This window comes from Pectinophora gossypiella, chromosome 8 (assembly GCF_024362695.1).
Source record: "Pectinophora gossypiella chromosome 8, ilPecGoss1.1, whole genome shotgun sequence".
NCBI classification, from domain to species: Eukaryota; Metazoa; Arthropoda; class Insecta; order Lepidoptera; family Gelechiidae; genus Pectinophora; species Pectinophora gossypiella.
Genome location: NC_065411.1, coordinates 2,863,351 through 2,885,361, shown reverse-complemented (window position 1 = coordinate 2,885,361; position 22,011 = coordinate 2,863,351). Strand labels below are relative to the sequence as shown.

General features: G+C 38.7%; 1 protein-coding gene across 1 annotated transcript in view; it reads left to right on the top strand.

Moving 5' to 3' along the window:
- Window positions 1-12,075: 12,075 nt before the first annotated feature.
- Window positions 12,076-22,011, top strand: part of LOC126369097 (uncharacterized) — a 38,101-nt gene continuing 28,165 nt past the window's right edge. Inside the window, exon 1 of the mRNA XM_050013389.1 lies at window positions 12,076-12,341. Within this exon, the coding sequence (XP_049869346.1) occupies window positions 12,339-12,341 (3 nt within the window). The 5' untranslated portion in view covers window positions 12,076-12,338. The remainder of the gene's footprint in view (window positions 12,342-22,011) is intronic.

The following is a 22,011-nucleotide window of genomic DNA, read 5'->3' as shown; positions in this document are numbered from 1 at the left end:
ATGGCCCCGATTCCTGCAGACATCTCTTAATTTTACTTTAAGTTATACCTGTCATTTTCTTATCCGCCGAAAAGGAAAGGGACGGATGATTGACAGCTCTTAATTTTAGGAAGAATGAGTAAATAAATGAATAACCCGGGCGAATTTTTAGACGGTTGTTTTAGATTTGTGCTTAAAATTGACGTGTGTTCCATAAATTTTATGCTTGTCGATTACCCGTCCCTTTCCTTTTCGGCGGATAAGAAAATGACAGATATAACCTAAAATAAAATTAGATGGTATTTACAGGAATTAGCACCATTGTCGGAAACAGCGATAAATGATGCTATAAACTTCGATGTACAGCTTTCCGTTAGTTGATGCTTGATGCCATTGGTGTACTACTTAGTTTATTTATTTTCATGTTTTTTTTTTTAAGAATATCAAGGCCCCGTGCTGAGATATTTCTTGCAGCTACGAGTACTTTTCCTCGGCTCTACAGGTTGTCTCTACACTTGTCTTGTTTGCTTCAGTAGTTTTAGGCGGATATTTGGCCCCGATTCCTGCAGACATATCCTAATTTTATTCTAAAATCCGTCATTTTTTGCCTAAAATAGACGTGTCCGTTTCCATAAATATGATGCCTGTCGATTACCCATCGGGGCCAATGTAAGATGTTCGTTATGTAGGTAAAAAATTACAATCAAAGTGTAACTATGTTACCTACTGAATAAAGATATTTTTGAATTTGAATACTTTATATTGGCATTTATCATGGTCTAGCGGTGAAGAGGGAAAGTGAAGACAAGTTCAATGTCGAAGGGTGTGGGTTCGAACCTTAGGTTAGACTATGACTTGTACTTGTAGTTAAAAATGATCTAAGTAATACTTACTGTATTACTGTGTGTGTGTACTATAAGAATTGGTGCGGGGCGAAGAGTTACCGATCTATACGAAGTATTATTCTACATTCTATGACTGAACACTTTCCGCTCCCCTAGCTAGGCATATGTATGCCCGTAAACCTTAACGGGGTGGACACAGCTTATCGTTAATAAGATAATCCACAGGTACTATATTCGCATTAACAGGCCTTGTACTTGTTTTGTACGATCACTACGAGTAGTTTTCTACTATCTCATTTTTACACGAAAAGACAGTTTTCAATGTCATGTCGTTCAAATAAGATTAGTTGGTTTATGGCGGAAGGAAGGGAATGTAGGTCGCGTTATTGTTTTGTCTCGTTTGCAAGGGCGTTTTATTAACTAAGCCATAAAATTAATCCTCCATGCCGTGTTCGGCTGCGGCAACTGATACTATACATTGCTTAAATTAAGAAGCTGGTGAAATCTTAGCACATCGGCGAAAAGTCGCCAGTATGTCGGTGTTCTACAGACTGCACTTCGGGGAGTGTGTATTCTACATCCCCCTTTTATACCGGCCGGGTTCCATCCCTATTCGGTGGATATCCCAACTATTCGCACAAAGCGCTTCGCATCGTCTTTCATAATGCGAACTGCTAGGGAGTGGAATTCTTTGCCGTCTTCTTTATTTCCGAATGCATATAACCCGGGTGTTTTCAAGGCCAGAGTGAACAGGCACCTTCTGGGAGAGCTCCATCTTAGGCCCCGTCAATGCCTTCGGGCAAGTCTGCAGCTGCAAACCCATCAAAGGTAAAAAAAAATCTTATAACACCTGAATTAGAAAACTGTGCCGAAGTTCCTGTGATATCACGAATCGGGGATCGCAATATTGGCTGCTTACGCTGTACGACAGAATCGATGTTCAATAACCCGGTAGGTCCCAGGACCAGAAAGGATGGCGTGAATGAATGGAGGCCAGTACCCAGCAGTGGGTGGATACAGGCGTAGATAGATACCCAATTCAAATTATAACATTGAAAGAATATTATTTGACAAATAAAAATCTAAAAGGTTCCAACTCGTTCAACCCAGCTCGGGCGCTGCGGGCTTCAAATCGGGTCCGAGTCAGAATCTTCTCGATTTAATTTCCTCTTTGTTACTTTATTCACATGTAAGTGCTGTAAAAACAAAAATCAATTAGGAGGTTACCGCACTACATCCGATTCTTATCTCATCCGAGTCCAAGAATGACGGACAGTAGAAAATTGCTTAGAAATATCGGATGTAGAATGCGAGTTACAGGTACCTACACAAATAGTTACTACGGCAACTTCGGATCGGAGCAGTGCGGAAACACCCTTCAAACTGAGTACCTACGATAGGACGTGCATCGTATCGTGACGTCATCGTGACGCCAGCCTGGCAATCCCCCGAGGACGTGAGGATACCACCGAGTCACGTCAACCTACATCAGTGGTGACAAACAGGATAACTTTTTAAATGTTTTTATTCCTCTCACGTCTTAGACTGGTTTAGATGTGATTTAATTGTTTCTGGTTTTGTTGACGACATCATCCTGCGGGTGGGACTGTAAGCAGAACATACATAAACTCATGCCCGTAATCCGTAACAGGGTAGGTAGAATTACACATAGACAGTCCCTTTAGTTACTTTGAAGACGTAAACCAGGGCGTAGATTCATTCGCGAATTGAAAATAAATAAAAATCTATGAGATTAATTTAGAAGCGGATTACGTTACATTTTATTAACTTAAGTATGACAAAGCCACAACGTACCTACTTTCATTCGTAAAGAGAGAAATATTTTACCCGACTACGGCGAAGCAAAAAGTAAGGTTATGTGTTTGACCGCTATGTATGTATGTGTGTATGCACGTCTGTTCCAACCTAACTTCTAAACCACCTGTCAGATTTTAACAAATGAGGTGTCACTAGAAGCGTCTTGATTGTCTGGTGGTTATTGGCTATGTGACGTCACGCTAAATTCAATGTGGCGCCCTCTAGAGGACGCTAAGTATTGTAAATTACATGGGACTAAAACTGGCGAGGAGTAGGTGTGTACAGTCATGAGCAATATAATGTACCCACTTGAGGACTCTGTCGCACTAACATATTTGACATTTAGTGAGACTTACAGTTCAATTTGTCAAAAAAGTTAATGTGACATGGTACCAAAGTGTACACATATTAATGCTCGTGACCGTATACACCTCTGCCTTTCCCTTCGGGGGTATACACTTATAAGTGTGATGCCATATTGTGTTGTAAAGTTTGGTTAAGCCTGCACTTTGGCTAAGCCTCTTGACAAAGACACCACTTGAACCTACTTGTATTATTTCAATAACACATACATACATAAACTTGCGCCTATTTCCCACCGGGGTAAGCAGAGACTATGGAATTCCATTTACTTCGATCCTGACACACTTCTCTTGCTTCCTCCACATGCATCGTTTCATACACGCACGCCGGTTCAGAATAGATCGTACTGATCCTTTTCTAAGGACATTTCTAATTCGGTCAATGTACGTCCTTCTAGGTCTTCCTCTGACAGCCCTACTATATTTTTAGTAAGGTATTTCAAAATACTATCTAATAAATAATCTTATCTGATGTATCTTTGACAGCATGACGATATAATATCACAAGAATGAAAGTGCCATAGTCATCATTATTCACCATTGCGATAAATTGTTCGACTTTTGAGTTTCAATTAATGTTTTAAACAGGTAATTAATTATTAGGGTGTAAGTAAGTAGTCGTTACATGAGCCATCTCAGGGGCCTTTGGCGGCTAAATAGTAGCCCTGACACCAGGGTGGATGAGGTTGATATTTCACCTCACAACCCACACGATAGAAGAAGGTGATTGGTATCACATAACTTTACAAAAAAGGTTATTATAAAGTTAGTGATTATTTAGAAGATATGAATGCATGGGATTAACTGTCTGAGAACTGATATTAGGCAGCTAAATTACTCAATTGTATACCAATATTTTATGTTTATTTTTATTTTTTTTAAAGAACGTCTAGGGCCCTCTGCCGAGGTTTTTCTTGCAGCTTCTTTTCCCCGGCTATACAGGTTGTGAGAAGCTGCAGTAGTTTTAGGCGGAAGAGACGTTCGTTATGTAAAATTGACGATTCAAAGTGTAACTATGTTACCTACTGAATAAAGATATTTTTTAATTTGAATTTGAACATGGTTTCCAGGACTCGTGCATTTGGCGCTTCCCATATTACACGGAACTTAAACATAGCTAACGAGGAGTGGGTGTATATTTTGTACCTGTACACCTCTGCTTACCTCTTCGGGGATACAGGCGTGATGTTTTTTATTTAATTAATTCAGGCAACTAAGGCCCATACAATATACACCTTAACCTAAGAATAATACAATATATGTAATTACATAACACCGGACACAGGTTGGCCTCTGCAAGGATAATCCCTGCAGGTGGGGATACCTGGTTGATGGTTGCGATGATTGCAAGTGTGGAGTATCACCACAAACTATGGTTCACCTTTTGTGCTGTCCTAAGTGCCCTAACAACTAAAGACCTTCACGAAGCCACTGATAATGCCGTAAGCGTAGCCAATTATTGGTCAGCAAAAATTTAGTATCGATCGCCATCGACTCGCAAAGAAGAAGAACATAACATAAACAGCCTATATACGTCCCACTGCTGGGCCTCCCTCAATCAACCGGACGGGGTATGGAGCTACTCCACCACGCTCCTCCACAGCGGGTTGGTGTTGGTGGAGGTGTTTTAGTAAATAAGCTAATAGCCGGGACCAACATCTTAACGTACCCTATGAAACACGGAATCATCTTACTTTTTCAGACAATCAGGTGATTCACGCCTGAAAAGGCCTTACCAAACAAAGAATAGTCTCACAAAGTGATTTCGACAATGTCCCCCCAGGTTTTGGGTGAATATCAAAATGTCAAGTTTGGTGGCGAACTTTTACTTTTACTATTTTATTACTTTTATTATTTTTTCGTGAAAAATTGGGTTCTGACTTGGCACATTTTTATATTCATTTATGTTTTGATTAAAAATCACGCGCCGCCCAATACACATAGCTAATGCAATCTACGCATATCATCTGATGCAATCTGGCAGATCATTCATTCGTACGGCTATTTGTCAACATCCTCGATATAATTCGTGACGCGCGCGGCGCGTTTGCTGTGGCGCAGTTGCTGTGACGAGGGGGCTGTAACTTACCTCCGATGATACAGTCTGCATCATAACCACCGCCAACTCATTGTGGTTTTATAGATGTACATAATAGGCTACTTGACAACCTAGTCAAATGAGATACTTTTTACGAAACGTCAAAACGAAAGTTTTCTTTGGAGTTTGTACGGAAATACTGTCTTGTGACGTCATCTATGAAAGTGGTCAAATGTCGTACTCTTTGTAACGTAATTCATAAATAAAATTCGAAAATAAGTCGAAAAGTAAAATGAGATTTACACCTTTTACGACTGTCAATAAGACCCAAATTATTTTAGCATAAAAATGCAGAAACGTCAGTTTGCAAAGTCAGCCACGAATGTTTAATGGTGTAGAAAGGTCACCAGCGCCACAGATTATCCAAATTGCAGTAGCTTTTTGTATCACTTGCGAATGATGACAGCTGAGAGGCATATGTGAGCACTGGCACGTACAGTCTAGGTATGAGCAATATCATGTACAAACATATTCCGAACCTAGCTAAGCCCGCTTAAATCTTTGGCGGCGGAAGTGTTCTCCTACCCCTTTTATCGCGCCATCGGAGGGTCTCCCGCCTGGAAGTAATCTAGCGTGGCCCACATGGAAGTCTTTAAATAGGCTCCGGACACAGGTTGGCCGCTGCAAGGATAATCTCTGCAGGGATACCTGGTTGATGGTTGCGATAATTGCGAGTGTGGAGTATCACCACAAACTATGGCTCACCTTTTGTGCTGTCCTAAGTGCCCTAACACCTGCAATATTGAAGACCTGTACGAAGCCACTGACAATGCCGTAAGCGTGGCCAATTATTGGTCAGCAAAAATTTAGCTTCGATTGCCATCGACTCGCAAAGAAGAAGAAGATGTACAAACATACATAAGATCACGTTTCCCCTTGGGATAGGCAAAGACCACGGAGTTCCACTTACGTTTCTGACACAAACTTTCGCTCCTTCCACTCTCAACTATTTTTGACGTGGCTTATTGTAGTTTTGCAACAGATGGCATTAACTACTTGGCCCGACAAATGAGGAGCGCTAAGGGCTCTCACCCGGTACAAAATTTAGGCCTGAGGGTGCCCAGTTGGGCGCGAACCTCGGCTCAGGGCGTCGTCTGAGAGGAAGAATATTTGAAAGTATTAATCGACTCTAGCAGGTCGATAGCGATAAGCGCTGAATGGGGAAAATCGTCGGCCACGCTGGCGGGGTCAGTGTCGGGGGTATTCCACTCTCATCAAAGACTTCATGCACGCTCGCTGGTTTAGAGTACCACCAGATTTCTTTAAAACATCCTGCTTCTGATCGCGCAACATTAAAACCCTGTCGCACTAACATATTTGTCATTTAGTAAGACTACAATAAGTATTAGTCAAAAAAGTTAATGTGACATGGTACCAAAGCGTAGGTACGTCAGTGCTCGTGAGTTAGAGGTCTTTGGTTTGGTTGCTAGCCCAAATGCTTTCACCTACCCGCACTGGAACAGCGTGGTACCCCTCCGGTTGATTGAGGGGAAGCCTGTGCCCAGCAGTGTCACGTATGCACGTTTCATTTATACTCGTATTAAGTATGTTACACACCCGCAGTAGGTGTGTCAATAGATGTAAACAATATGAGACGTCAGTTTCCTTATACATTTTCCTCGTAACGAAGCTATTAAGTCTAATGACAAAGTCTGAAGGAAATCTTGTAGTACCTACTTGAAATTTCAATTTAGCATAACATACATAACCTCACTACTATATCAGAGGTACGGTCACGAGCATTAACATGTATACACTTTGGTACCATGTCACATTAACTTTTTTGACAAATTGAACTGTAAGTCTCACTAAATGTCAAATATGTTAGTGCGACAGAGTCCAAAAGTGGGTACATTATATTGCTCATGACTGTAAATCCATTGCAAGATGAACTAAGCACCCACACGTCGCCGAGCTTTCTGTTAGACCAACGTGATAGGTGATAAGCCGTATCGTCGTCTACAATAATAAATAATCATCATTTCAATTAATTCTCCTAATTGATTTTTTTTTGCATTCCTATCACTTGGTAAATTTTACAGTTTTTTATAAATAAATATGCACAAACATGTATACTTTTTTATATTGATGAAGCGTATATTCCACTATACAAATTCAAAAATATCTTTATTCAATAGGTAACATAGTTAAATTTTGAATCGTCATTTTTACATAATATACGATGGGCTCATCTGCCTAAAACTACTGCTTCTGACAACCCGTGTAGCCGAAGAAAAGAAGCTGCAAGAAAAATCTAGGCACACAGCTCTAGACGTTCTTTTAAAAATAAACGTAATGTTAAGTAAGTTTCTTTCAATCCGAGAAGCGTGTTTTTAGTTTAGTTAGTTGACCCGTGCTTCGGAGGGCCCGTTAAGCAGTCGATCTTGGATGCTATTAAAGTGTGTAGTCGTTATATGAGCCATGTCAGATCAGAGGCCTATGGTGATTCTATGGCGGGCGTTCGACTAGTGATCCTGACACCAGGGTTGATGAGGTCGGTCTATTACTTTACAACCCACCCGAGAGAAGTTAAAAATTTCCAGTGTAATATTGTAATTGTAAAATGAAATGAAACATAATAAAATAATTAAGTGAGTTTCTTGCTTTTGACTATTTCCTGACCATCTCAAATGATGTAGAACCGTATAAAGCAGATAAACATCAAAATATATTAAGTAAATCGATCTTTGATAATTATACGTTTAATAAATGATTTTGATTTAATTTGATGTACGGATAGTCAGAAAGTAAAGTAATTGATTTTTCTACAATGATTGAATGAAGAGATTTAGTACATATTGGGAAACCGTACTACAATAGGTATTATTGTGACGTCAAATGAAGATTCTTTTTACGAATCAACAGAATGAAAAATTAAGATTTATAACAATTATGACGTCATTATTATTATTGCGTATGGCAGACAAATATCCTGTTTGGATCAAATATCCAGCTTAAGCTCCCTTAACCAAGTCTCTGCTGCATCCGTCACACAATGCAGCTCGGCTATGCCACCTGGGAACCGGTGCAGAGGGCATTCGTTCACTATGTGAGATATGGTTTGGTCCGGGTGTCCACATTCACAGTATGGTGACTCCTTTAAGCCCCATTTACATAGGTGATGGTTTGACTTTGCATAGTCGGTCCTACACCGGTTCAGTCGTGTCCAGATTTTTCGCTTGGAGTCAAAGCCAGGGACCCTCCGCGAGGGATCCTGAATAAGGTCCGAATTTGTGCCGTCGAATATGTTCCACTCCAGCCTCCACGTATCTTCCACAGACAGACGGACGGATTAGATGGATCTCGCTCATTATGACGTCATTAATAAATATAATCTAACGTCGAATTTATTGTTACCCAATTTTAAATTAAAATTCGTAAATAAGACGAAAATTTTGGTAGCTTTTTGATTATCTTAGTCGGGCTTCTATTTCTAGATTAACATAAACCTAATTTGAATTTATCTTTGATCATTTCTAAATTGATCGGATCGGAATTTGTACCCGGGGTCAGGTTTGGTGGTCTAGGCATCTAGTGTTACACAACAGAGGCACAAAATACATAATACTCGTAGTACCTACACAGAGATATAACAAAGTAGTAAGTGTGTTACTTATGTAAATACCTATCCGACAGGCGGGAAACCCCGTCTTTTATATCTTGCTCCATCCATTATTATGTCAACAAAATTTTATAATAGGTACCTAATTTTTGAGGAAGGAAACTCTTAGTACGGCGACGAGCATTAATATGTATACACTTTGGTACCATGTCACATTAACTTTTTTGAGAAATTGAACTGTAAGTCTCACTAAATGTCAAATATGTTAGTGCGACAGAGTCCTAAAGTGGGTACATTATATTGCTCATGACTGTACCCAGACAGATACTTGAATAAAAAATAGGGGGCATAAAACGCCACATCGATACAAGTCATCTAAGAAAGCAATATTGCTATTTGACATTTGTTTGCATTGCGCACTTACTTTTATATGCGCAAATGTCAAATGGCAATATTGCTTTTTTAGATATTTGACCTTTTTAACCCCCCCGGCATATATTTGGTTAGCATTGATTTAGAAGCTCGATTTTTATACATCTTTATAAGATCGCAGACATAAGTTAATTTCAACTATCAAGTTGCAAGCAGAGGTATCAACCTCTGCGCGTTTCCAAGAAAAAGGTCTTGAAGGACAGACCGACGGACAACAATGTGATCTTATAAGGGTTCCATTTTCCCTTTTGAGGTTCGGAGCCCTAAAAAACAACTAATTCATTATTATTTTATATACCTATAACTATAATAGATACTAGAACCTGACAGAGGGTAGAAGTAACTTTCAGATGCGGAGGACAGGACTCCTATAGGAGATCTAGTACGGCTTTGAAATAGTCTACTCTGGGCGCCACCCCACTCGCGTCAGATAAAGTACTGCGGGGCGGAAGGAAAGATCCGAAATCACTGCTCTATTTTTCCCTAAACAAGTAGCATGGAGAATGCTACACCGACAAGAGAGTGTCTCTTAAATTAGTGATGATTCAATAACATTAACTGTAAGGCACATTGTTGCTAAGTGCATAATTAATCAAAGTCTTTATTGCACACAACATATCAATATAACGGTTACATACGGAGAAAAGAACCACAGTAGACGGCCTTACTCCTAAACAGCAATTTCTTCCAGACAACCTTATATAATTCTGTCTCCTCCTATACGTGTAACTACTTACATTTTTTAATATTTTTTATATTCGGGTTAACAACTGTTCATTATTATATGTATAATTAATGGGTTACAATTTTTGTGAAACCAATTATAGTTAACCACATTACTTACTTATATATAGACATAAACGCCTACCCTACATAATCAAAAGACAGAAGTCTTGTACTGAAATTTGCAGCGCTTTTGATGGATATGATGAACTTTACGATGACAAAAAACGGAACAATGAAAACATCTTATAACAACAACTAATTTTTAGATATAATAAGTATACCTATTATATCTAAAAATTATATGTTTTCATTGTTCCGTTTTTCCTTGTTTATATGTACAATAAAGAATAAATAAATAAAATATTTTTCACGATACAGATCGGCGAAACATCCTACAAGTTTTTGTCCGGGGTGAAATAACCGACAAGGCGTCCCGGAGACTAAAAGGACACTTCTTCTATCGTGTGGGTTGTGAGCACGGAATAGGAGAAAGAGGTTAGAAAAGCCCTAACTCGGGTTTGTATGAGAACTGCTGACGCTGATTCAACCCCACTCACTACTCCTGCAGACAGATAACTACGATAACTCTACTGCTTCTCGAATTCCGTAGCCACTTTACTGGCAATATATATTTTTACCGACTTCAAAAAAGGAGGAGGTTCTAAATTCGACCGTATATTTTTATGTTTCAAGCTGCCATTTATTCATAAGATACTGCATACAAAAGTAGAATTTTGATAAATAGCCGATCATACTAAGATTTTTAGCGTTCCTGTGATAATAAGGGATCTTCTTGCATGATAGTCGATATTTGTTTTTTTGACCTACAGATTATAATGCGCAAGACGACCTTTTAATATACTATCGCGGAGCTCCGTGCGAATTATGGGTGGTATTGTCCGTTGAGACTGCCCTCAAGATGATGCTCAAGTCCCTGTTTTTATGTAAGAACTGTCACATTGACATGATCTTGAGGGCAGTCTCGCAGCTGAGATTAGTTTATTAATACCACCCTTAGAACGTTGAAGTATGAACTATTTGCACATACTTGTACCTATGGCCCGCGTTTCGCGCTCACTGAGCTCTTTCAACTTCTTTCTTTTGTTCCGGGGTTGTCAAGTGAATTACCAACCTCTTGAACTCTGACGTCAGGGTTATTATTGAGCCGCCAAAGGCCCCTGACATGACTTAAATAACGACCACGTACTTAGATCAGTAAGAAGTAACCGGGACCAACAGCTTAACGTGCCTAAAGGTACACTATCAAATACACACTGATGATTCCCAGGACACAAAAGGAAGACCCAAAACACAAAAACACACACAAAAGGAGGAACGGCCTCCGTGGTCCAGTGGTTGAGCGTTGTGCTCACGATCCGGAGGTCCCGGGTTCGAATCCCGGTGGGGAAAAAACACAAAAATCACTTTGTGATCCCTAGTTTGGTTAGGACATTACAGGCTGATCACCTGATTGTCCGAAAATAAGATGATCCATGCTTCGGAAGGCACGTTAAGCCGTTGGTCCCGGTTATTACTTACTAATGTAAGTATGTAGTCGTTGCATGAGTTATGTCAGGGGCCTATGGCGGCTGTGTAATAAGCCTGATGCCAGGGTTGATGGGGTTGGTAATTCTCCTCACAATCCACACGATAGAAGAAGAAGAAAGGAAGATAAACAAGTGAAGTAGCTGAGCGCGACGTATGTTTTTTTTTTTTGCTGCCTGTCCAGCTCACAATCTTCACCGTACTAAATGAATAGAGATATACTAATTGGTTTAGTAATTGTTACTTATCTGCGGTAGCTTTTGATAAATACTTAAACCACAAGAATCTTTATCTCCAAATCGTATGTAATTGATAGTTATACAGGGTGTTAGTGACATCGTAACGAACACTGAGGGGGATGATTCAGCTCATGATTCTGTGTTAATATCAAGTAGATTTTTACGTCGCAAAATTCATATATTTGAATTCCTCTGAATATTATAAAGGAATTTTAAAAAGGAACCACTTGATATCAACTCAGAATCATGGTCTGAATCATCCCTCAAAGTCTTCGTTGCGGCGTCACTAACACCCTGTATAAGGTATTCGTACGAATAACACATTTACATACTTACTAAACACCGTGACGTATTGATTTCCAGCGTCATCACAAGTATCCTGTACCGAGCTTAGAGTTTCAGGCTTTTACGTTGTTATCAGTGCGGTATATAAGGCGGCGCGTGCGCAGGAATGAAAACAACCGTAGTGCACGCCTTCCTTCAGTCACTCGCCGGCACCCATACGGGTCGGTCGTCTCTTTACTCGAACGTAAATGAAACCTAATTAAAACAATGCCGAGATAACGATATAATTCGAGCAGATAAAGTTTTTTCCGCAGTATAGATATTTGTTATCATTCGCGAGTTTTCGATTTACCTATTTATTTGTTATAATTTCGGTCCCGTCGCGTACTGTGAAACAATTTACGAACTTTTGTAAATAAACTGAAAGCTGCTATTGATATCAATACTATGGTAAGTGTGTTTGTACGTTTTGCTTTTAACAATTGATTTCTTATAAAATTTCCATCACTCTTGACTTTCCAATTTTGTGATGCGTGCTGCACGAAGGTCTTCTAAAACGTTGCACATTTTTAGCGATAGCCTTTAAACTCATTATTTAATTCATCAAATATTGATTGATACAATACAATACAAAATGCTTCATTTCACATAAACACAACATAAATGACAACAGAAGTACAAATGTTAAAGGTGATTTTGATCAAAAATAAAAAAGCATTATTGCTTTATAGTTTTTAACATTGCGCACTTACTTTTATACCCACAGTGAAATGTGGGTACTGGAGTATGATAGGTTATAACGACTATTAAATGTTCTCAATGCATGCACATAGAAGAGATAACAGAATCAAACTTACTTTTTAGTGCTGTGTACTAAGTTCGTTCCTAAAAATATTACAGGATACAAATTTACACGTCTTTTAAAGCATTTAGTATATTTTATTAACATTTGATACGGCCCAGTAGGGAGATTCCAGTAGGTAGGTAAGAATGTGGAAGAATTTTTGGTACCATGACGCTGCAACAAGACAGAATACCTAATACTACTCGTACGTATAGAATGGCTATCTACTAGCGTCTGAAATAAATAGGTTTACCCCACCTCCCCTCGGTCTTACTTTAGTCTTCAATCGTATGGCGTCAGACGTCCCACACACAGATGCGCGTGTACGATAACGTCAATGTGAGTGGTTTTTTATATGAAGTGTCCGGGGTGTGACAAAAGGCTGAGTAAGCTCATAGGTAGGCGCCATTCCATACGCCCCGAATGCTTCCGATGCCATTTTAGTTTATGAAGACATGAAGTCTCCAAGTTAAGTGAATCTAATCTACTATTAAAAGGTACGATAACGGCCTCCGTGGTCCAGTAGTTGAGCGTTATGCTCACGATTCGGAGGTCCCGGGTTCGAAATATCACTTTGTGATCCCTAGTTTGGTTAGGACATTACAGGCTGATCACCTGATAGTCCAAACAGGTCCCGGTTATTACTTACTGATGTAAGTTAGTAGTCGTTACATGAGTCATGTCAGGGGCCTATGGCGGCTCAGTAATAACCCTGACACCAGGGTTGATGGGGTTGGTAATCCATATCACAATCCACACGATAGAAGAAGATTAAAAGGTTTTTTAACATGTTCAAATCCCTTTGCAACTCAACACGGAACTTAGTGACTTGTCTAATTTTACTTTTAATTCGTTTTTGGGAACTCCCATATTTAGCTCGGGCTTAAACCATGCATTGTGAGAATAATAAAACAAAGATGTCTGACACCGGATTTCTGCCAGTAACTAATTACAAATGATGATAAAAACATAATATTTGATCATATCTGCGCGCTTCGTGCCCTTGTGGCCATGATGGACGGTTGGCTTGACTTTTATTCTATTTAACCACAGCGTAGATACCTACTGCATACAAAAATCTTCAATACAATACAATACAAATACAAATACACTTTATTGCACCAAAATAAAAATACATAATTACAAAAAGTCTCTTAACTAAGTGCATGGCAAATGGCGGCTTTATTCTTCCAGACAACCATAAGGTGAGGAAAAAAGGGAAAAAGAAATTGAAAGAAAAATCTAAAAAAAAAAATACTTAATAAAAAATTCTAAAATATAAAATTGAAATCTTCTTACGATTACTGTGAGTAGGTCTTTATTTTTTAACAGACTTCAAAATGCATGCGAGCGAGACAGATCGTCCTCGTGCGCCCCTTGCTCTTTAACGGCTAACGGTTTAAATAGATTAAGAATAACATCGAATGAAAGTGCCATAGCTACAGTAGCTAGGCAAGTAAAAAGTAGGTAGTTCTAGTCTATGGTTCAGACTTAAATCATAAATCCTGACTGACATTCATTTGTGATCGACCTAGATACGTATCTACTCATCTCAAAGTCACGAAGTGTATGTTAATCCCAAAATCACGGCCTACATATATTTAACGATAATGACATTTTATGCATGTCCTGTACTTCCGAATTTTAAACATCGTTAAAAATAACTTAGCAGGGTCAATGACCTTTCTCATTACTCTGCAATAATTTATTTTATTGGTGTGTCATTCTCCTGCAGGGCTAACATGCGCAACGTGATAAAATTATCGATCGATTCAATAAATTTTGTCGAAGTCGATAACTTTGTTTTTTCCCATATTGGCATCAATCGACATAATGATAATTATATCGTCGGAATCGTTAAAATGACCGTGACAAAATTTTATCACGTGGCGCATGTTAGCCCTACTGGACGCGTAAGTATTTAGAAATGCCAGTTCAATACGTCCCCGCCCGCGCCGGCGGAGACGAACTGGCGTAGGATTTTTTCCATGCGAAAAATGCCAGGAAACCCTACTCGTCTTTGGGAAAAGCGAATGTACAGTCGATTAAAATGTAAGTATGTGGGATATATAATTAACAGTTATATTTTATTTATCTTCACTCCTTTTATTTTCTCCTTATTTACAAACAAACGAATGCACCTTTACACTCCGACCACAATAATCACAACCCTTTTTATTTTTAAAACAAAAACTTCCTTCCGTTCCATTCTTTAACCATTCTAAATTCAAACCATAAAAAACCAAATCCCCATTAATTGGTTCGTGTACTAGGTTCAAGATAAATTATGAAATTCTGATTAATACTAAAAATAAAGACAGATCTAGAACTAACGAAAAATATATATTTTTTTTCTATTTCACTTATTTTTTAATTTTAATCAAGAAAAACGTAATAATAAGTCCGACATTTTATCATGTTTTTCTTTGACGTCACAGTGTGCTATTTCATACAAATTCCGTAGTAATTTTGTGTTTTGACGTTTAGTAAAAAGTAACTGATTTGACTAGTTGGAAACTAGCCTATTACTCTTCCATAGTATTCTCTCTTACTTTTCTTATAAATCAATCTTACGTTCCGTTCTACTCACTTTCCTACATTGTATGGGATTTACGTGATAACTTACATCAATCCCATACATTTTATTCGATTTATACTGTTTGAACGGGATTGCGGTCTACTGCAAAACTATTCTATTTACTTTAAAAAGTGCTAGTAAATAATCTTGTTGTTAAAAGAATACACCTCATTATTTGCTCAGGTGATTCTGATGTTAAAATATTGTTGGAAAATTACATTAAAACTATTTATAACCTTTAAAAGAAAAGACGTGATAACCCTATATCTATATTTAACAGGAAAATATGAAGCATTACACTTCGTAGTTTTACACTACGTAGGTACAGCCAAGAAGCCAGAGAATAAAATTTTTACAATTAGTAATGTCTCCTCCATCCCTTTGTGGTAACTATAACACTTAGTTTATTGTTAACAGTAAGTAGTTATTACAAGTTATGTAACTCAAATTGCAACTTCGAAAATATCTTTATTCAGTAACTATGTTACCTACTCTTTTAATTGTAATTTTATATATAACGAACGTCTTATCCGCCTAAAACTACTGCAGCTTCTCACAACTTATACCTTCCTTTTTTTTCTTAATTTTTTTGTCAATTATGTTTGTAAACCGTACAGAGCTACTTCCTTTGCTTTTGTTTATTTTTTGCATGTTTTTTATGCTATTTGCGCCCACTAGGGTCGATTAATTCTTTTCTCAAATATAACCCTCTTAGAAGACGCCCTGAGCTGAGGTTCGCGGCCAACGTGGCAGCCTCAGGCCTGTTGTCTTAAATTTTGTACCGCATGAGAGATCCCCGTTTGTCCACCAACTGTTAATGCCATATGAGGCAAATCTACAATAAGTGACAACAAAATATATCCTTATAGCATATCTAATACAACTTGTAAGTACCTACATTCTGAAGGTACGTAGATTATCTGCAAGAGTACAGTTAAATGGCTTCAAGTGTCTTTTGTTTTTCCAGTTAAGTGATGCTTATCAGATAGCGTTACTACACTGATAGCATCTATCTAAACAAGCTGTCATTTGTTTTTATTTGTGATGAATTTGTTTATTCTTTGAACTGACCTATTTATCTTGCGTGGTTACCATTTAATGGCTACGTAATAGTTCATAATCATAACCGAATCCATAGGAGGTGAGATGACCTGTGTAATATAAATCTTGTCTTCTTCTCTCGTGTGGATTGAGAGGTGGATTACCTCATCATCCCTGAAGTCAGGGTTACTATTGAGCCGCCAAAGGCCCCTGACATAACTCATGTAACGACTACTTAATTACATTAGTAAGTAGTAACCGAGACCAACGGCTTAACGTGCTTTCGGACAATCAGGTGATCAGCCTGTAATGTCCAAACCAAACTAGGGATCACAAAGTAATTTTTGTGATATTTCCCCACCGGGATTTGAACCCGAGACCTCCGGATCGTGAGCCGAAAGCTCAAACCACTGGATCACGGAGGCCGTTAATATAAATAATATGATAATAATTAATATTCCCCGCCGTCGTTTCAACTCGTTTTTCAACTTGTTATAATCAGAGAGTCTTCAACGCTAGAGTGAATAAGCATTTGCTTGGTGAGCGTGATTAACCCTAGACCCCTCTGTCTGTCGCTCAAAATAATCCATCACTTCAAACAGGACATGATCTATTTATGCGTTATAATGGACTGATAAGATAAAGTACTAGCGCATCTTTTTGTTCCAATGATATTTTCTTTGTACGTTTTGTATGTTATCGATTTTATTTTGAGATACATAGATTATTGCCTGTTATCAAACTTCGAATTTTCATCGTTAATTTTATTTATCATTGAGTTTAATTTTAAGTAACAGAGATTAGGTAATAGTCATTTTTTGTAATTCCAAAAAAAAAAAACAAATAGGAGGCAAAATGGTCACATTTTGTTTTCTTCTGGCTTCCGCGGCTAGCGATGCGCCAATGACAAAGCTTGAGAGTGATCAAAAATGGTCGATTTGAATTCGGAACTAAGTATTTTATTAATGTTTTGTTTTTCCCGCGCGAACAAAACTAACTAATGTCATCCTGTAAATTAAAAAAATAAAATGAACATGAATGGGATTGATACAATAAAAAGAGCGGAACAACTCTGATAATTAATTCGGTTCTAATTATAAAACGGAAACAATTATAAAATATCAAGAACAATGGTAAGAAAATTAAAAGTTGAGTAACTATAAATCACAAACACTAAAAAGTCATTATTTCATCTGGCAATAATCGAAGGAACTTCTCACGCAACAAACAAGTTTGTAGTATTGTCTTTTTTCCTCGTGGAAGTAAGGCAAAGGCACAATGTCGAGGACAGCCAACCACAGCTGATGGCAGGCAAAGTCGGACGTGACGACACGTAGCGTTCGGACACGTCACTTCCGGAAAACTGACCGTTTCCAGACGATGACCCTATCGTTCATGCCCGTCCTTAAAATATGAAATTAATAAATTATTAAATAAATGAATATATATATATTATTATTTTATAATTTATTTTTTTCTTGAAAGTAGATACATTTATCATACTCTACTTAAGTAAGTGTGTATGTGCCTAGGGTCGGAAGGCAAGAGGGAAATCACTGCCCTATTTTTCCCTAAAAAACTAGCATTGAGAATGCTAGGCCGACAAGAGCGTGGCTCTTAAATTAGTGATGATGATGACTTATGTAATTCTGACTCCCTAGCGTTATTCCGTTCCTCACAGGGTCTGTTTACCGAACCCCAAGATTTAACAGGTCCGGTTTTATACAGATGCGAATGCCTGTCTGACCTTCCAACCCGAAGGGAAAACCAGCCCAATGTAGGTTAGGTTAGGTTATTTCTTAAGTGTATTGGTTTCCTCACGAGGTTTTCCTTCAACTTTGCGCATGCGATAAATATTGAAGATCTAAACATGAATTCGAAAATCATTGGTTAAGCCCCGTATTGGGATTGGAACCTGCGACCTCACAGTGAGATTTACGTGCGCCTATCGTGTCTACGTTCGCTGGTTATTAGCGACCACTACTATAGACCCCTGCTATACGGACCATTACACAGGCGATCGGTGTCTCGCACGAGTGGTTTATCTGCATACAAAAGTATTGTTTTGTGCCTACATCGGATCCTCCTTATTACACCTACGGTCGAAGGTTATAAGGTGCTCCCCTAGCGGGTTTTAGAGCGAGACAGATATATCAAATTTTGTTTTCGAAGCATAATGTCCCTTCAACATAAATCACCTTCTACTCAAAATAGTCCGCTATTCCAAGCTCAGTCGGAACCGGACCTCTCATTGAACTCCGATTCAAAAAATGTAAACACTATAAGCCGAAATTCGAAAAGGCCTTGCCCTGCCTTTTCACCGGGCGGTGAAATGCGTGAACTGAGGGACGACATCAAAGACATTCTCTCTAATTGGAAAACCGAGCAAGACGCAAACTTGGATCGTATCCTTTCTAAGCAAAGTGTTCTTATATCGAAACTAACATCCGACATCGATGAACTTAAGATGCAGAATCTCACAATACAGAAGTCTAACTATGAGATAGAAAAATCAATGGCTTTTATGAACCAAAAATATGAGGATGTGTCTAAACTGATAGAAAATTTACAAAAGGAGAGGAAAGAATATATACATACTATTAACATTCTAGAAAACAAGATAACTGATATGCAACAGAGTTCACGTTCTTCCTCCATCGAGATACGTAACGTACCTGCTTCTGAGCGTGAGACCTCATCTAATCTCACTCAGTATACAGGGTGGCCCAGAAGTTCAGGTTCAAAATGAAAAATCAGAAAGAGGGGCTCATTAGCTACCAGAAACACCCCCATGTATGTTCAGCAATTATTTACGGTTTAGGAGATATGACCCATTTTGTACCTTTTTCTAGATTTTCTACCTTACTTCAGAAATAATCATTTTGTCGCTATCCCTTTCTTAATAATTATTTTATTTTACTTCACAACTATGCCTAAGTCTGTGTACCGCTCAATCAAAGATAAATCAAAGTGAAATCAAAGATAAAAAAAAAGTTATCGGAAGTCAAAGTGAGAATTCGACCAAAATTGTTACAGTTGTTAAAACTTCGCCGAAGAATAATAAACACATGAGATTGTCATGGACACTAAAAGTATTTCTAAAAACTGCTCCATTTAATAGGCTTTTAGAAACATTAATAAAAAGTACCCTTAATACGGGCAAAAAACTAAGTAATTAGCCCTCAAAGATTGCAAGACAGACAGATTTGAAGGAAAATTTGACATTCTCATACAATGTAGCTGCTACTTTCTAACGTTGTTAAATCCAAATCTGTCACTACGAGGGGAGGTCAAAAAGTTCGCGGAATGGAGGGGTTGGAGGGGGTTGGTTTGCTCGTACAGGTAGCCGCTAGTTGCACACCTCATTAACAGTATATGTACCAAGTTTGAAGCAAATCGGGTCATTAACGTTTGAACTATCGACCAGCAAACAAGTGAATCGGGAAGAACTCAGCGAATATGGAGAAAATTGAACACCGCGCCGTCATTAAGTTCCTCACCAAGCAAGGAAAATCCGCTCAGACGATTTTTCAAGAGCTGTTAGCAGTTTACGCGGACTCTGCCCCTGGTAAAACCATGGTTTACAAGTGGCATAGTCTTTTCAAGCAAGGAAGAGAGTCGATTGAAGATGACCCCCGCTCCGGACGGCCCATTGAGGCCACCACACCGGAAATCATCGAAAAAGTAGAGAAACTTGTATTAGAAGATACCCGCTTGAAGAAGAAGCAGCTTGCAGCAATGGTCGGTGTATCCGAAACAAGTATTTTAAATATCCTACATCAACATCTTGGGATGACTAAGGTCAGCGCAAGATGGGTTCCAAGAATGCTCACGCCACTTCAAAAAAGCGAGCGTGTCGAGTGTTCTCGCAAGTTCTTAGAGCTCTGTGGAGAGAATAAGGAAGAAGTTATGGCCCGGATTGTTACTGGAGATGAAACCTGGGTTCACCACTATGAATCTGGTCGAAGCAAGAGTCGATGCAGTGGCATAAATAAGGCACACCTCCTCCAAAGAAGTTTAAGGTGTCACAATCGGCCGGAAAGATCATGGCCACTATTTTTTGGGATACAGAAGGTATTTTGCTGATTGATTATAAAGATCGTGGTGTGACTATAACGGGACATTACTACACTTCTTTACTGGATAGATTGAAAGAGGCTATCAAGGAAAAAAAAAGAGGAAAGCTGTCAAGAGGTGTGCTCCTTTTGCACGACAACGCACCCGTCCACACGTGCCATGTTGCGACGGCTGCCATTCACCGATGCGGGTTCGAAAAATTAAACCACCCGCCTTACAGTCCAGACTTGGCCCCCAGCGATTATTATTTGTTCCCAAAAATGAAAAAGGAACTGCGTGGACGAAAATTTGGCGATGATGAAGAAGTCAAGTCTGCAATTTCGGCCTATTTTGACAGCAAAGAGAAATCTTTTTTTATGATGGAATAAACAAATTATTTGATAGATCCGGAAAATGTGTTAAGGTTAAGGGAGAATATATTGAAAAGGAAAAATAGTTTCGTGTTTAATTTCGACCCCCTTCCCCCTCATTCCGCGAACTTTTTGACCTCCCCTCGTATATCTCGAAAGAACATAATACTCAAACCCTGGATCACTTCAGGATTGCTACGCTGTATCAGGAAAAGGGATCGGCTTCATAAAGAATCTAGAAACTCCCCACATAACCAAATTATAACAACCACGTATAAACGATACCGTAATTTTTGTAATTGCCTTCTGCGTAAACTTAAAACATCTTACGAAAAGCATGAGCTTCTAAAATCTAAAACTAATCCTAAAGCGACATGGAATACTGTTAAAAGAATAACGAACACTGAAAAATCACGAAGCCAACCACATGAACTACTTAAAATTGCGCCTGATACTCAGACGTCACTGAATTTAGTCAATAATTATTTTGTTGAGATAGGTAAAAATCTTGCAACAAAAATTTCCCACAATATAGATTCAAACATTTTCCAATACTCCAGTAACCCAAGTATATCAAACTCGATGGTTATTCTTGACACTGATGAAACTGAAGTCGAAGCAATCATAATCTCCCTGCGCTCTAACTCTGCAACCGGATGCGATGGAATATCTCCATCTATTTTAAAATCTAACTCTGAATTTCTTATCCCTATTATCACTCACATTTGCAATATCTCTTTTACCACTGGTGTCTTCCCCAGAGCCCTTAAGAAAGCAATTATTCACCCCATTCATAAGAGTGGCGACAAAAGGAATATTTCTAACTATAGGCCTATTTCGATTCTAACCTCTTTATCCAAAATCCTAGAAAAACTCCTAAACAAACGCCTCATTCAATATCTCAATCAGTATAGTATTTTGTCTAACCACCAATATGGCTTTCGATGTGGCTTCTCCACAGAGGATGCTGTTTCACACCTTGTCGATCACATTTCTACTAAACTAGACCAGGGCCTAAAATGTGTGGGAATCTTCCTTGACTTACAAAAAGCTTTCGATTCCGTATATATACCTGCTCTCCTCTCCAAACTTCAAAAGGTTGGTATCAGAGGCTTAGCCTACGATATCTTTTCAGACTACCTATCTGACCGACGTCAAAGGGTTATGATCAATGGACTAGTGAGTGATGAATCCCTCATGGAATACGGCGTCCCTCAGGGGTCCATTCTC